Source organism: Loxodonta africana, chromosome 6, assembly GCF_030014295.1.
Source record: "Loxodonta africana isolate mLoxAfr1 chromosome 6, mLoxAfr1.hap2, whole genome shotgun sequence".
Taxonomy (NCBI): domain Eukaryota; kingdom Metazoa; phylum Chordata; class Mammalia; order Proboscidea; family Elephantidae; genus Loxodonta; species Loxodonta africana.
Genome location: NC_087347.1, coordinates 12961663 through 12978906, shown reverse-complemented (window position 1 = coordinate 12978906; position 17244 = coordinate 12961663). Strand labels below are relative to the sequence as shown.

Here is a 17244-nt window from a genome sequence, read left to right as displayed (position 1 = left end):
GAAACCTGTTCTGCATTATAGCAACAACCAAGCCTTGCCTGACAGGAGGGTGCTGGCTGCACATGAAGTGCACTGGCCAGGAATTGAACCCTGGTCTCCTGTATGGAAGGTGGAAATTCTACCACTGAACTACCACTTCCCTCATGTGACAGTGGTATAAAATGACTAAAACTGCTCTTTCTGGCCATAGAAACCCAGAGACGTAGCCCAGGATGGGCACAAAATGGAGACTGAGGGAGGACTGTGGAAAAGAAGAGAGGCAGAGAAGAGATACCAAGCTCTCTATTAAACTCTGCCCAAGTCTCCGAGTGACCCCAGGACCATGCACGAATGGAGCAGAATGAAAACACCTGAATAATATTCTGGCCCCCAGTCACTGCAGGCACTGCAGAGTTCGCATTTGAGTCCAAGCAATGAGGTTCACCCGTTTAATTAGTTAACATTGGCTACTCCATCTTGGCAACAATTGCCTCCCATATAAAATTACACTGCTGGGACTGTTTTGAGAGACGGCATTGGGTTTTTTTTTTAACTCTTTGATTAACTGTTCCATATGTACTTATGTGAAAGGCAGGTGCTAGGTGCTCTAAGGAATAAACATAATTAGCACCCCTGGCCTCAACACACCCAGAGTCCCATGAGGGAGAGCAGACGTGCACCCAGATAGCTACGACGCAGGGTAGAACCTGACGAGAAGGAGCGTGGAGCAGCAGAAAGAACACGAACTTCAGAATCAGATAAAGCTGGCTTCGGATCATGGGTTTCAGTCTCAGCGTTCATCTTAAAATGGGGTAATAGTATCTACATCGTACAGGTATGAGCATTGACTGAAAACCAAACCCAAACCCGTTGCAGTTGTGTTGATTCCGACTCGTAGGGCCCTATAGGATGCAGTACAACTGCCCTGTAGAGTTTGCAAGGAGCACCTGGTGGATTCGAACTGCCACCCTTCTGGTTATCAGCCGTAGCACTTAACCTCTACGCCACCAGGGTTTCCAAGGACGGCTATTAAAAAAAAAAAAAACCCGTTGATATTGAGTTGATTCCAACTCATAGTAACACTAGGACAGAGCAGCACTGCCCCACAGAGTTTCCAAGGAGTGCCCGGTGGATTCCAACTGCTGACCTCTTATTTAGCAGTCATAGCACTTAACCACTATGCCTAGTTACGTCTTAATCATCCTAAACCAGCATTAGTTAAGTGCTATACGCTCCTAGCTCCCTTAATCCTTGTAACAGCCCCACATGAGAAGAATGAGGCACAGAGACTTTACACTGACGTGACTTGCCCAAGGTCACCCTGACAGTAAGTGATTAAACAAAGATTCGGACTCAAGCAGCAAAGCCCACTTGAACCTCAGCTGTTAACTGCTAAGTCACGCTGAATAAGAACGTGAAGGCGCTCTGGTGACACAAGGGTTGAGCACTCGGCTGCTAACTGAGAGATCCGTGGTTCAAACCCACCCAGCGGCTCCATGGGAGAAAGACCTGGTGATCTGCTTCCATAAGGATCATAGCCAAGAAAACCCTAAGGGGCGCTTCTCCTCTGTCACACGGGGTTGCTATGAGTCAGAATCCACTTGACAGCACTTAACAACAACCACAACTCTGTGTGATAAAAGGCAAGAGGATAGAGTCCTTCAACGAATAAAGTATCTAATATTCAATACTGTTACTAATTGCAAGTATAAGCAATACAATGACTTCAAAGTGCCAAGCAAGCACAGGGTCTCTCAGATAGTAGGCACTCAACAAATGGCAGATATCATCGTTATGCCTCTTGTTACTGTTGATGCTGTTGTTACGACTACGAGTCATCAGAGGAACAATCATTGAAGTCTTAGAAACTTACCTAAAACTAGAAGGTGGTAAATGCATCTGGATACAAAACTTAAGAAATAGGAATTGATGCCTACCTGTCAGGCATATCCCTCCTCTTTACAAAAAGAAAAACACTAAAATACAGTATTTATTTATTCATCAGACTTTAAACTCTAACTACCACCTGCCAGCACCAAACTGGGCATGAGAATGATTCCAAACATGGAAGCAGAGTTAAGAGTAAGCTCATGGGATTGCAGTCATTCACCAAGTTAGTGCTTCTAACTCCTCATGGAAGAAGCAGGAATAGAAAACTCCTTGCAGCATTTTTATTTCAAAAATCTCAGAGAAACCGTGCTATGTTAAGAGGACGAAAGAAAGAAAAGAAATATAAACTTAGTTGTAAAACAAAAATTAATCAGCATGCACTAAACATAGAAATAAAATTTTACTTATACTTATTAAGTCTTAATACACAGCCTGTTTCTAAAAGGAGAAATTACATACCACTTGGAACTCCAACGACCTCAGCTGCTATGATTCCTGAATGATGTGGTAATTTAGGGCTAATGCCAAATCTTAAAAGAATGCTCTTTTTTCAGGCCTGTTAATTTCTTGAGGACATGTTACACATTTCTTAAGTAAACACATGCGGTTTTATATGGTCCTAAGAGGGTGTTTTCACCAAGATCACATATATCAGGATACAGGAAAGACAAAAAACAAACAAACAAAAAATCCCAAATCCCCAAAACACCTCATTCCTAAATCCTTCTGGGGTAATATGCCCAGTTTCTGAACAACACACATTATCTCAAAGATAACTTTCACAACATGTGTTGCTGTTGCCTGTAAATCCTTTTAAGACGAACAGTGTTACCAGTGAAATTTGAGTTGGACAAAAGGATTTATACGGCGAGGTTACCCGAAGCTGAAAAGTGCAGAAAAACAAAGTAGTCTGGACAGATCCTTGACGTTTGCGGCAATGGGATTTAACCTACAGGACCTTTGGGCTGACATGAAGGTTTAAACCCTGCGCCTCCCTTGAGTTGCTTAGAGGTTATGAAACTCTTCTCTATAAATGTTCCTTGAAACAAGATGGATTTATTGACTCAACAAGGGGCTCTTAAGCTGATGTATTTGAATCCAAGACCTTTAAGAATAGCGTCCTTTAGACATAATACTCGACCTCTTCATTTTACAAGGAAACGAAGGAAGAGATTAAATTATTTGACAAAATTATTATTTGATTAAATTATTGGCCAATGAATCATCATCGTAATAATGTTGTCTCTGTTGCTCGTTGTTGTTGAATCTGCCTCCAACACGTGACAACCCCACACACCAGGGATTCTGACCCTGATGATCCAGAGGGTTTTCATTGGCTGCTTTTCAGAAATAGATCTCCAGGCCTTTCTTCCTAGTCCTTCTCAGTCTGTTCCTCATCGCAGAAAAGCGCAAGCCTCTGCTCACGGATGAGTGGTGGCTGTCTGTGAGGTGCATCAGCCTGGACTGAACTCGGGTCTCCCACAGGGAAGGCAAGAATTCTATTGCTGAATCATCAGTGCCCACCATTATAACAATAAAAAAAAACCCATTGCCGTCAAGTCGTTTCTGGCTCATCTCAACCCTGTAGGACAGAGTAGAAGTGCCCCACAGAGTTTCCAAGGAGCACCTGGTGGATTCTAGCTGCTGACCTTTTGGTTAGCAGCTGTAGCTCTTAACCACTACACCACCAGGGTTTCCAATCATAACAATAAAGAAAAAAAAATAACAATAGCTAACATTTATTCAGAAGTTACTATCTGCACAGTGCTAAGGGCTTTTCCTATTCCTCACACCAACTTATAAGGTAGGTAACAGTATTATCGCCTTTTTATAAATGAGAAAAATGAGCCTCAGAGAAGCAAAGAGCTTATGAGAGGTGGGTGCAGACTTCAAGCCCGTGCAGTGTGCCCCTGAACCCCATGTTCTTAACCCCTCTGCTCTACTGCCTGGATGGCCCAGACTCAGGTCTGCTGACTTCTAGGCTGATTAAAGACTCTGACCCTCCACACTTGGCTACTGGAATTTCCACGGTATCAGATCTGCAATGTCTGATGATGAAATCCAGTTTTGCGTTCTAGTAGTTATTGGGCTGGAAGAAATGGGTGCCCCTACCAGGCTGCGGTAGCTGTGTTCGTAACTGTAGAACCAGAACAATTAATACAAAACACATGTATCTATAACCTATTGGTATGTGGAACAGTAGGAAATGCCTTTTACATTAATGCTTTTAAAATACACTTGGATAAAACAGTATTTTCTCAGAACAGTGCAGGAAGCCCCATGTTCTCCTATTGGTCTCTGATTACCATGTGCCTTCTGTAATAGGCAGATGTCAGGAAGGTGATTCGATTCCCATGAGACGTGCTCTATACAGATGTAAATGGTTATACCTGCTGAGCCAACAAATGTGCTTTACTGCCACACGTTGTCATCGCTACTGGTTTCTCTTTATTCATGAACTCATGTCGTATTTTACTGCAAATCCCTGCAGGGGAGAGGGGGTGGGAATCGAGTTGATGAAGTAAAGTTGATTGCTGGATAGCAGAATCCAGATTTTACTTATATAGATGTATTTTAATATAGCCACATATTTAAATTGCAATAGGCAGTGATGTTGTTGTTATGTGTCGCTGAGTTGGTTCCAAATCATAGCGACCCTATGTATAACAGAACAAAACACTGTCAGGTCCTGCACTGTCCTCACAATTGTTGTTATGCTTCAGCCATTGTGGCAGTCACGGTGTCAGTCCATCTCCTTGAGGATCATCCTCTTTTCTGCTGACCCTCTACTTTAGCAAGCATGAGGTCCTTCTCCAGGGACTGATCCTTCCTGACAATACATCCAAATTATGTGAGACGAAGTCTCACCATCCTTGCTTCTAAGGAGCATTCTGGTTGTACTTCTTCCAAGACAGGTTTGTCTGTTCTTTTGGTAGTCCATGGTATATTCAATATTCTTCTCCAACCCCACGATTTAAAGGCATCAATTCTTCCTCAGTCTTCCTTATTCACTGTCCAGCTTTCAAATGCATACGAGGCAATTAAAAACACCATGGCTTGGGTCAGGCCCACCTTAGTCTTCAAGGGGACATCTTTGCTTTTTAACCCTTTAAAGAGGTCTTTTGCAGATTTGTCCAAGGCAGTGATAGTAAGTGTATATAATTAGACATATTCAGAATTAAAATACATGTAACTTAAAAATTTAAGGATCTCAAAGTTCTAATCCACTACCCATCTGTCAGTCTGTCATACTGTGGTGGCTTGAGTGTTGCTGTGTTGTTCAAAGTTATGCCAGCAGTATTGCAAATACCAGAAGTGTCACCCATAGTGGACAGGTTTCAGCAGATTCCAGACTAAGACAGACTAGGAAGAAAGGCCTGGCAATCTACTTCTGAAAATCAGCCAGTGAAAAACCTTATGGTTCAGACAAGAATATTGTCTGAGATAGTGCTGAAAGATGAGCCCCCTAGGTTGGTAAAAAAAAAAATACACAGTGGCCAAAACAATGGACTTAAACATACCAGTGATCATGATGATGGCACAGGACCAGGTAACAGTTGGTTCTATTGTACATGGGGTTATCACGAGCCAGCGCCAACTCAGCAGCAAAAAACACAAAGTTCTAATAAGGGCAATATCCATGTACAGAGTAAATACATAGGAAATAAAACCAGTTTCTAATTACCCTTTCTCTTGTCATTACCGTTAAATACACATAAGAAAAGACCCAGGATATTTTTACTTTTTCCCTCTTATCGCCTCCATTGTAACCAGAATCTGAAACTACATGTTTCAAAGATGGACCCGGTGAATGTTAAGCAGAAATTCAAAGAAAAAACAAAGCCCGTATGTAGATGAAGGATAACAACCTAAGTGTAGAGCAAGGGCAGACAGCTTTCTGAAGAAGAGTGTAAGTGATGTTCCGTGCGAGGCTGTCTTCCGGGCCTGCCTGAGTTTGAACTTTGGAGAAGGAGTCAAAAAGAAGTCAGGAGTAAAAGAGACAGGCTACTTCAGAAGGAATTCAACCTCTGGGGACTTTGCCCAGATCAGATGGAAAATGACCCTTGAAGGAAATAAGACGAAGATGAAAAGAGGGAAGACCCAGTTTGAAAAGCTTTCTGAATTTGAAGGATTGTTGTAAATGGATTTCACTGTGCTTACCAAAAAATTAGGAAAAAAACAATTTTTTTCTAGCTTTTTCCATACTTAAGAATTTTTAGCAGGGACACTTAAGAGTTTTAGAACCCAACAAACTTTGCATTTATTTTATTCATGACTAGGATAACAAAGAGATTCTTTAAAAATAAACATATTGGAATTTATTTTAAATAATGTATTCACAGATGGGATAGGACAGTGGCTAAGGACACCAAGAGCCAAGCCATTGCTGTTGTTAGGTATCATTGAGTCAATTCCAATTCTGAGTTATAAAGACCCCATGTAACAGAACAGAACTGCCCCACAAAGTTTTCTAGGCTGTAATCTTTACAGGAACAGATCGCCAGGTCCTTCTCCTGCAGAGCCACCAGGTGGGTTCAAACTGCCAACCTTTCAGTGAGCAGCCAAGCGCTTAATTTTTCTGCACCACCAGGGCTCCTTAGAGCCAAGCTACCTGGGTTTAAATTTCTAACAATGTGGTCTCCAGCAAGTTATTCACCATTTTACAGGTCAATTTCCTCATCTGTCAAATGAAAATGTTAATAGTACCTGCCCCATAGGGTTGTTGAGAGAATCAAATGAATTAGCAGGCATGTTGTTGTTAATTGGCTCCAGTTCATGGCAATCTTATCTTACGTATAACAGAACGAAACATTCTAAGTCTTCACTATCTTCATGATCTTCAATACAATTGTTGCGGTTGTTATGTAAATCCATCTCATTGAGAGTTTAACTCATTTTTTTTTTCTTTTGTTGCTGAAAGAGTGAGTGATATTACCAGACATACTTAGTGATATTTGTGATGACTTTTACAATTTATTTCTTGCTGTTGTTAGGTGCCATCAGGTCAGTTCCAACTCACAGCGATCCTGTGTATAACACTGCCTGGTCCTGTGCCATCCTCACAGTCATTGTTACGCTTGAGCCCATTGTTGCAGCCACTGTATCAATCCGTCTTGTTGAGGGTCTTCCCCTTTTTTGCTGACCTCCTACTTTACCAAGTATGATGTCATTCTCCAGGGACTGATCCCTTCTGATAACATGTCCAAATTATGTGAGATGTAGTCTCGCCATCCTTGCTTCTAAGGAGCATTCTGGTTGTATTTCTTCCAAGACGCATTTGTTCGTTCTTTTGGCAATCCATTGTATATTCAACAGTCTTCACCAATACCACAATTCAAAGGCATCAATTCTTCTTCAGTCTTCCTTTGCATGCATACGAGGAGATTGAAGATGCCATGGCTTGGGTCAGGTGCACCTTAGTCTTTTTTCAACACTTTAAAGAGGTCTTTTGCAGCAGATTTGCCCAATGCAGCAACACCTCCTTTGATTTCTTGACTGCTGCTTCCACGGATGTTGATTGTGGATCCAAGTAAAATGAAATCCTTGACAATTTCAATCTTTCCTCCCTTTATCATGATGTTGCTTATTGGTCCAGTTGTGAGGATTTTTGTTTTATGTTGACATGTAATCCATATTGAAGGCTGTGGTCTTTGATCTTCATCAGTAAGTGCTTCAAGCCCTCTTCACTTTCAGCAAGCGAGGTTGTGTCATCTGCGTAACACAGGTTGTTAACGAGTCTTCCTCCAATCCTGATGCCCCATTCTTCTTCATATAGTCCAGCTTCTTGGATTATCTGCTCAGCATACAGATTGAATAGGTATGGTGGAAGGATACGGCCCTGACGCACACCTTTCCTGACTTTAAAGCACACAGTATCCCCTAGTTCTGTTCAAACAACTGCCTTTTGATCTATGTATAGGTTCCTTGGGAGCACAATTCAGTGTTCTGGAATTCCCATTCTTCGCAATGTTATCCATAATTTGTTATGGTCTACAGAGTCAAATGCCTTTGTATAGTCAATAAAACACAAGTAAACATCTTTCTGGTCTTCTCCACTTTCAGCCAGGATCCATCTGACATTAGCTATGTTATCCCTGGTTCCTCGTCCTCATCTGAATCTGGTTTGAATTTCTGGCAGTTCCCTGTTGATATACTGCTGCAGCTGCTTTTGAATGATCTTCAGCAAAATTTTACTTAGGTGTGATATTAATGATATTGTTCAATAATTTCCACATTCAGCTGGATCACCCTTCTTAGGAATAGGCATAAATATGAATCTTTCCAGTCGGTTGGCCAGGCAGCTGTCTTCCAAGTTTCTTGGCATAGAAAGTAAGCACTTTCAGTGCTGCATCTGTTGTTGAAACATCTCAATTGGTGTTTCGTCAATTCCCAGAGCCTTGTTTTTCGCCAACGCCTTCAGTGCAGCTTGGGCTTCTTCCTTCAGTACCATCGGTTCCTAATCATATGCTACCTCCCGAAATAGTTGAATGTCGACCAATTCTTTTTGATATAGTGACTCTGTGTATTCCCTCCATCTTCTTTTGATGCTTCCTGCATCGTCTAATATTTTTCCCCGTAGAATCCTTCAATATTGCAACTCGAGGCTTGAATTTTTTCTTCAGTTCTTTCAGCTTGAGAAACACTGAGCGCATTCTTTCCTTTTGGCTTTCTGTCTCCAGGCCTTTGTTTAGCAAATATTTATTAACCTCCTCCTTCTTACACAAACAAAGGATAACACAGGGCAGTGGGGCAGACAGAATCAACACACAGATACACAGGAGTGAGTGAAAAGGACAAGGGCAAGGGTGAAGGGCTGGCTCAGAACTCCAGACCACCTGTGTAGATACTTTTTACACTTGTTTTCACAGTGCAGCTGATATTAGAAGGATCCTGGAGACACATGCTCTTTTTACAGAATAAAATGCTCAATAAAAATTAGTTACTACAACAACCAACCTAAGAACATACCAGTGAGGGAGAGGTCTGCTTTAAAAACGCCAGTCACTAGGCTTCAAATCATTCCACTGAATCCTTCTGGATTACAGATAAAGCCCCCTTCCCTTGGGCAGTCTTCAATAAAGACAGAGTTCTGAATGAAGGTCTTTATACAAAGACTATTATTAAATTCATCTTTATCCTTTCAATTCTAGACAGTTGCATTTTCTTTGGGCTTTATCTAGACGGCATGAAGGAATCAATAAGCCCTTGAATAAAGGAGAAGGGTTCCTAGACAATCCCATCAATGCTGTTAGTTGCCATTAAGTTGGCTCTAACTCATGGCAACCGTGTACAACAGAATGAATGAAACGTTGCCCGGTCCTGCGCCATCTCCATGATAGTTGGTGTAATGTTTTCAATAGCTAATTTTTGGAAGCAGATTGCCAGACTTTTCTTCTTAGTTTGCCTTAGTCTGAAAGCTCTGCTGAAACCTGTCCATCATGGGTGATCCTGCTAGTATTTGAAATAAGCATCCAGCATCCTAGAAACACACAAACTACTACAGTACAACAAACAAACAGATGGGTGGTGGATCCTTTATTACCAGTGTGATTTTGTGCAAGTCACCACCTCCCTGAGCCCCCAGTGTCTCATTTTAGCTTTCTGTTCACAATAACAAAGCACTTTGCAATTTACCAAGCTCCTTCACAAATATCTCATTCCATCCCAGAAGGACCCTGGGAAGAAAGCAGTATCGTTGGCACCTGCATTTACTAGAAAAAGGAATAGAGGGTAAATAGGGGTTAAAAAAAAAAATTGCAATTTAGTCGATTCTGACTCCTCATGACCCTATAAGACAGAGTAGAACTGCCTCATAGGGCTTCCAAGGCTGTAATCTTTACAGAAGTAGATTGTCATATCTTTCTCCTGTGGAGCAGCTGATGGGTTCCAACCAGCCACCTTTCAGTTAGCAGCCAAGTGCTTAACCACTGCACCACCAAGGTTCCTTAAAGGATAGGGTGGGGGAAAGGAATTCATGATTTCCATCAGTCCAATCAGCCAGCACTGCCTGAAGCTTACCCTTGTCTACACCCTACAGCCTACAACCAGAGATAAGTGGCTACTGCTAATGCGGTATGTGAAACAGCTTTGGAAAACTGCAAAGTGCTCTGTATGGCAATGACAGTTGGTGCCGTTTGCTCAGTCCTCGAACCCTTGACGATATTTGCAAGTTTCCTGTTTGTTCCGTGGGATCAAGCCTGCAGTGCAAAAGAAGTGGAGGATGAGGAGTGGGCTGCATTAAGCATGCATAACTCCACTGCCAGGGTCAACCATGCTCACTGCAAGCACACACGGCTGGAGACAGGGTAACTAGGCTGGCCTCGGCCACCCCACCCCTGCCCCGGGTGAGCAGAAGACGAGACAAGAATCTGCCCTTCTTGTGTTGATGCTGTGTTCTTCAAAACAGCAAAGACTGTGAAGTGCTGCTGGTCACAGGTGCTGATCCTGGCATCCCCCAAGATACCTGGGCTACGGAGGTCAGTGGTCTCTAATCAGCACCCCATCCTGTACCCCTGGCCTCCTTCAAGCTCTCAGCCAACAGCAATCTAGGGTAATTTTGACTACGGAGGTTCTTCCCTTCCCCTTGGGCTGTACATTTAATCTCTGAGAAGTGACAGCTTTATGCAGTTGTCAGTGTCATTTCTGTGGATCAGATAACTCTAATATCGTGTTATCCTTACAATATTAAAGGTTTAAAGTAATCCCCTCCAAGCCGAAACAGGAATGAAACCTCCTCGAAGTACAAGATCATTCCTGGAAGATCAGCTTGGTAGGTGTGGTCGCCCACCTGCTTCTTCAGGTGAAACTATTTTCACAATAAAACTTTTTTTTTTCCTGTCACCCAGCAAGCCAAGTACTAAAGACATAGCTTGCAGAACGACATGAATTTTCTAAGACTTTGTAAAGTTGATTTAATAACAAAAACAGACAATGATGTTCTTATGTGAACTGATACTAAAAAATAAATTAATTAATAATTTAACAAATACAAATATATAAATATAGTAACTCATACAAGTTACCTACTCCCCCCCACCAAAAAAAGCCCTGCTACCGGTGAGTTGATTCCAACTCAGCAACCCTACAGGACAGAGTAAAACTGCCTCCATAGGGTTTCCCAGGAGCCACTGGCGGGTTTCAGCGGGAAACCTTTTGACTAGCAGCCATGACTCTTAATCACTGTGCCACCAGGGCTCCATAAGTTATATAGATAAGTGAAATTTCACCTTTAGAAAGAGAGTCCATTTTCTTACACTTGTTTTCAGTGTATAAATAAAAATAACAGAAATTCCTAGATTAAGTCTAATATGCAAACATATTTTTCAAGCTGTTATAGCACAGAGGTAAAAATAACAACTATCTTCTATTTTTGTTTTATAAATGGAACAAAATGGGATGTTCTCTTGTATAGAGTTTTTCAGAAATTAAAAGTACAATCAAATTAGTTGATGACCCAAAATGAAAAAGGAAAGACATTCCTTGAGTAACGTTATTTACCTTCTGGACACTGGCAGGTGAATCCACTGAGATTAGAAACACATGTCGCTCCGTTTCTGCATGGATCCAGGATACAGTAATCAATCTGGGATTGGCAAAGCTCCCCGGTATAACCTGAATAAAACAAATAAAAAATACAAGATGCGCATTTTATAAGGTATGTTGCTCCCAAATCTCCAAGAACCATCCCTTTGAATGGATAGACTTAACTGGTGCCCGCCCAGTCAAGGTAGTAGCAGCCTTGAGCTAAAATCTGCCAGCCACTCCTTGGTCTAATCGAGTTTTACAGCTCGAAACAATCATAGCAGTTCAGAATCAGTATCAAAATTATTTCTTTTGCAAAACTCTTCCTTGCAAAGAGAGACTTTGCTTCAGCATTAGGTCTGTGTTTTATTTTGAATACTAGTCAGAACCCTTGGAAACTGAAACTGAATATCATTATTGCTGTTGATAGCTTCCCTCTGACATGAGACAAAGTAGAATTTACAACACTCTGGTTGACCGAAAAGATGGCCGCTTGACTACCTATGAGAAAGGCATTAAGGAAACTTGAAACTATGGTGTAGTGGTTAAGATCTACAGTTGCTAACCAAAAGGTCAGCAGTTCAAATCCACCAGCTACTCCTTGGAAACCCTACAGGGCAGTTCTACTTTGTCCTACAGGGTGGCTATGATTCGGAATTGACTCAATGGCAACGGGTTGGTTGGTTTGTTTGGCCCTGAAATAACTTTTAATTTTTAAACCTTAAGCCAAAACCATTCCCTGGAGTCATCTTTGAACCAAACAATAAAAAATTAAAAAAAAAAAAAATTTTTTAGCTTATCTAAATTAGTAAAGTATGTCTGCTTTGAGTATTGTGCTCTTTCAAAAGAATTATCTTTGTGAGATCAAAATGACAACAGCAACTCCAAAGGTTGGATGGGAAGCCTCCGGGGCAGTGAATTGAAGATACTGGTGGTGGAATAATTTGGAAAATGACAATGAGAATGATAGCACAACTTGAAGAATGTAATCAATGTCAGTGAGTTATACGCGTAGAAATTGTTGAAATGGCGTATCTTTGGCTGTGCATACTTCACCAAAATTTAAAAAATATGTTTAATTTAAATTGATCATATCTTAGAGCTAAAAGAATCCTTCTGTGTTGATTCATTGTACACAAATGGACATGCACACAGACACACACACGTGGGCATTTTAGAGAGAAAGAGATTGAGGCACCTACCATCTTAATCGCATTAACGTATTAATCTTACTACTTTGAGTCACAAATCCCGCTCAGTAAATTCTCTGTGAAGATAGTAATATAACCACACAAGAGTGACAAGGAAGTAAGGATTTAAACCTATTAAGAACACCTGGGCAGCCCCAAATTTTTAATTAAATTCCAAATTTTTATTAATTTGAAAGCAAAGCTCTCCAGGGAGAGTAGTTTTAAAACATCCTGCTAATACCTTTTTCATTTTAAAGTGGGAAAGGGCTATGATAGGATATTTGGAAAATGCAAGACATTATGAAAACAGAAACGGGCGAAAACGCCGCCCTTGTAATGCTATTTCCGTGATAGGACTGTTAATACGCTGAAGATAATTCCTAACAGAAACGCGTATGCACGGCAATTTTCTAACCATCATTCTCATGCTATAACATTTTACATCTTTTGAGGACAGTTTTCAGGACGTAGAAGCTTGCCTTTCTGCATTATCCGTTGTGAAAGCTGGCTGTCACTAGCGCCTGAATCTGAGGTTTGCACAAATAAACCAATGATATTAGAAGAGGGATGATTTGCTTGTGTTTCCGTGACCCCCCCGACTGACATGGATTACAGGCTGTAAATGGAGGCATTTGCTCTAAACCCTAACCTTGCTCACGTGATTTCAATAGAACAAGAGATTCGAGCTATGCGTGAGCTAAAATCCAAAAGCCAGGGCAAAAAGACATTTCAAAACTCCAGAACAGGGTATTTTAATATTAAAATACTAGGTTAGGATTATATTTTCTAAAAAAAAAAAACCCAAACCCGTTGCCGTTGAGTCCATTCCGACTCATAGTGGCCCTACAGAACAGAGTAGAACTGCCGCATAGAGTTTCCAAAGAGCACCTGGTAGATTCGAACTGCTGACCTCTTGGTTAGCAGCCATAGCACTTAACAACTACCCTACCAGGGTTTCCATATTTTCTAAAGAAAGGTCTAAATTCAAAACGAAGGAGAGTGAATTGCTCTTAAATTGTTTTAAATGTTTTTTAAAAATTATTTTAATAGCTAATATTTATAATAAAGCACTTATTTTTTTATCAATACATTATATTATTTTAGGGTAGCTGTGAGTTGGAATTGACTCCATGGCAATGGGTTTTAGGTATTATTTTATTCTCACTGCAAACCTATAAAAAAAAACAACTTACTGCCATGGAGCCGATTCCTACTAATAGCAACTCCATAGGACAGAGTATACCTGCCCCATAGGGTTTCCAAGTCTGTAATCTTTACAAAAGCACACGGCCATATCTTCTCCCTCGGAGCGGCTGGTGGGTCGAACCACTGACCTTTCGGTTAGTAGCTGAGCACTTAACCACTGCACCACCAGGGCTTTTATGCAACCCTATAAGGTCAGTATTATTATAATCATCCTCATTTCACAGACGAGAAAACTGAGGAATAGAAAGGTTGAGTAATTTGGGCAAAGTCACACAGCTAGGGAGTGGTGGCTAGTCTGGAAGCCAGGGAGTCCAACACCTGCACCCACATCGTTAAACACAACATTATGCCTAAAGCAATACACATCAACATTATCAACAAACAGGTATTTTATATGAAGGGAAAATAGAAGAAGATAATGGATAAGAAAGTACATAGATACAGATACAGAGATAAAGAAAGCAACCCATTGCCGTCAATTCCAACTCACAGTGACCCTACAGGACAGAGTAGAACTGACCCGTAGGGCTTCCAAGAAGCAGCTGGTAGATTCAAACTGCCAACCTTGTGATGAGCAGCTGACTTTTAACCACTGTACCACACAGAGATTGATACCAATATAAAATCAAAACCACAAATACTCATCTGTAACTTATAGTCTACATAGCCCTATGTGGTTATGCAGGGCTTGGGGGGTTCAAGTACATTTATGGAAAACATAACCAATGACAAGTGCCAGCTTCTTGGAGGCGGCGTGGCTTAAAGAATACGGCATCCTGAATTCTACCATTTGACAGACTTTAGAACTTTTTTTTTTTTTAGAACTGTGCATCACAGAATCACACAAAACCGTGAAAAAATAGCCAGGGGTCAATTAGATAACATCGCTAACGTCTCTACCATACAGAAAGACTACGAGAAGAATACAGGATGCTGTAAACCGCAAAGGCCATTACAGAAAATACTAGCAATCACTTTCTTTGAACCTGTTATTTGGAAATTTTTAAAACATAAACCTAGAGAGACTAGTATATAAGCCTCACATATCCAACTAGTTTCAGTAATTACTACCATTTTTTTATCATTTAAATTTACCTGTTCTCTCCATTATCCCTCCCCTCCCCCCACCCCTGCCATGGGAATATCTTAAAACAAATTTTATTTTGCACGTAAATATTTCAACCCACATCTATAACTAAAGGAGATTTTTAAAAGATAACCTTTGATGGAATCTTTCCTTAACGTTTGGTCCCATTTACAAATTTAGCTAAACACTTGAAACTATAGTTCTTAGGATCGACAATTTCCTTTTTTAAGAACCACAACTATCTGATGATACACATATCTTTCCATGTACCCAATTAATTCCTACAGATCTAACCAATTAAACCTATAAGTAAGGGGAACCTGAAGTGCTGTTAAATGCTCCAATATTGTATATAAATTTAGTGAGATTTCAATCTTAGAGACTAGGCTGCATTTTTAAGGTGTGGGGTGTTTTTGGTTGTCATAATGGTTTGGAGGTCCCTCTGGCATTTAGTGGGCAAAGCTGCTAAAGACCTCCAGTGCCTGAGATGGTCTGATACAACAGAGTTGTCACGCTTAACCTGCCAACAGTCCCTTCACCGAGGAACACTGGTTGGGACCAATCACTGGTTCATTTCTTTTGGTTCCTAAGCCTTAAAAGCTTTGCATTAAAAATTTTTTTTTAAATATGGGAAACAGAACTATGGAGAAAAAGACCACGTCTAATTAGGTAGACCTGTAAAATATGAATATATTGATATGTCTATACAAGGAGCCCCGGCAGTGCAAATGGTTAAGTGCTCAGCTGCTGACTAAAAGGTTGCCATTTCAAACTCGTCCAGCGGCTCTGCGAGAGAAGGAGCCGACGATTGCTTCCATAAAGATCACGGCCTAGAAAACCCTATGAGGCAGTTCTACACTGTCATGTGGGGCCGCTATGAGTCGGAATCGACTGGGCACAACCCAACAACAACAAGGAGATCAGCGCCTCCGACAGGTCCCAGCCCTCCCTGCAGCGCTGGAAACCAACACATCTGAAACTACACACTTCATCTTTTCTCCCACAACTGCCTCCTCTCCAGGTTTAGTTCCTTAGGTCAGTGGCTCTCAACCAGGAGTGATTTCCACTCCAGGGTTCACTTGGCAATGTCTGCAGACATGGTTCATGGTCACAACCCTGGGGCCTGACATCTAGTCGGTGGGTAGACATCAGGAATGCTGCTAAACACCCGTCAATGTGCGGAATAGCCAGCCCCCTACAACACTGAATTACCTGGCCCCAAGCGTTCCCAGAGCCAAAGTTGAAAAACCCTGGTTTAGGCCAGTGCAGCCTTGCTGCCTCAGACTAAAATCCTTTGTTTTTGTCCCAAAGCCTCTTATCTTGCCTTAGGTAGAAACTGATCCTTGACAAGTAGGACAAGGACACCTCTAGACATTTTTAACAATCCAAATCCATAAGAATTGTTGTAACCTCCAGCAAATTAAAGACCATTTCTAAAAAGTCACTTGACACTAAAAACTTTCAGTTACTGAGGAGTTTATAATTGTGATAGTCTACGAATAAGTAAAATAACTAGTTCAAAAGCAGATAACTTGGAAACACTGATCTTTCCTTTTAGGGAATCATATGTTTTTTATCGTTTCTTTGGAGAACATTCAAAGTATAACAAAAATGATATGAGAAAATTGTGTCCCCAGATACTGTATGTGTGTGTGTATACACACTTACATGGTATATCCAATATTCAATGAATATACCATGGACTGCCAAAAGAACAAACAAATCTGTCTTGGAAGAAATACAACCAGAATGCCCCTTAGAAGCAAAGATGGTGAGACCACATCTCACATGCTTTGGACATGTTATCAGGAGGGACCAGTCCCTGGAGAAGGACATCATGCTTAGCAAAGTAGGGAGTCATCAAAAAAGAGGAAGACCCTCAACGAGACGGACTGACACAGTGGCTGCAACAATGGGCTCAAGCATGGCAACAACTGTGAGGATGACGCAGGACTGGGCAGTGTTCTGTTCTATTCTGCATGGGGTCGCTATGAGTCAAAACCAACTCTACCACACCTAACAACTAACAACAACATGAACTTACATACATACATATATAAATATACATCCATATATACACACACACACTGAGATAGTAAGGATGCCTTTTGAGGACATAGGTTAAGATTCAGAAAGCTATAAACTGAGGCTTGGTGCTTTTAAAGCAGTCTGACCATAAGAACCGATATAAGATAGAATAAAGGGCATGTGATAATAAGTGAAGGAGCCCTGGTGGCACAGTGGTTAAGTGCTCAACTGCTAACCAGAAAGTCAGTGGTTTGAACCCACGTGCTACTCCTTAGGAGGAAGATGTGGCAGCCTGCCTCCGTAAAGATGACAGCCTTGGAAACCCTGTGGGGCAGTTCTACT

General features: G+C 41.2%; 1 protein-coding gene across 1 annotated transcript in view; it reads right to left on the bottom strand.

Moving 5' to 3' along the window:
• The window catches only part of DNER (delta/notch like EGF repeat containing), a 372368-nt gene that overhangs the window by 94709 nt on the left and 260415 nt on the right, over positions 1–17244 (bottom strand). Inside the window, exon 7 of the mRNA XM_064286606.1 lies at positions 11368–11481. Within this exon, the coding sequence (XP_064142676.1) occupies positions 11368–11481 (114 nt within the window). The remainder of the gene's footprint in view (positions 1–11367; positions 11482–17244) is intronic.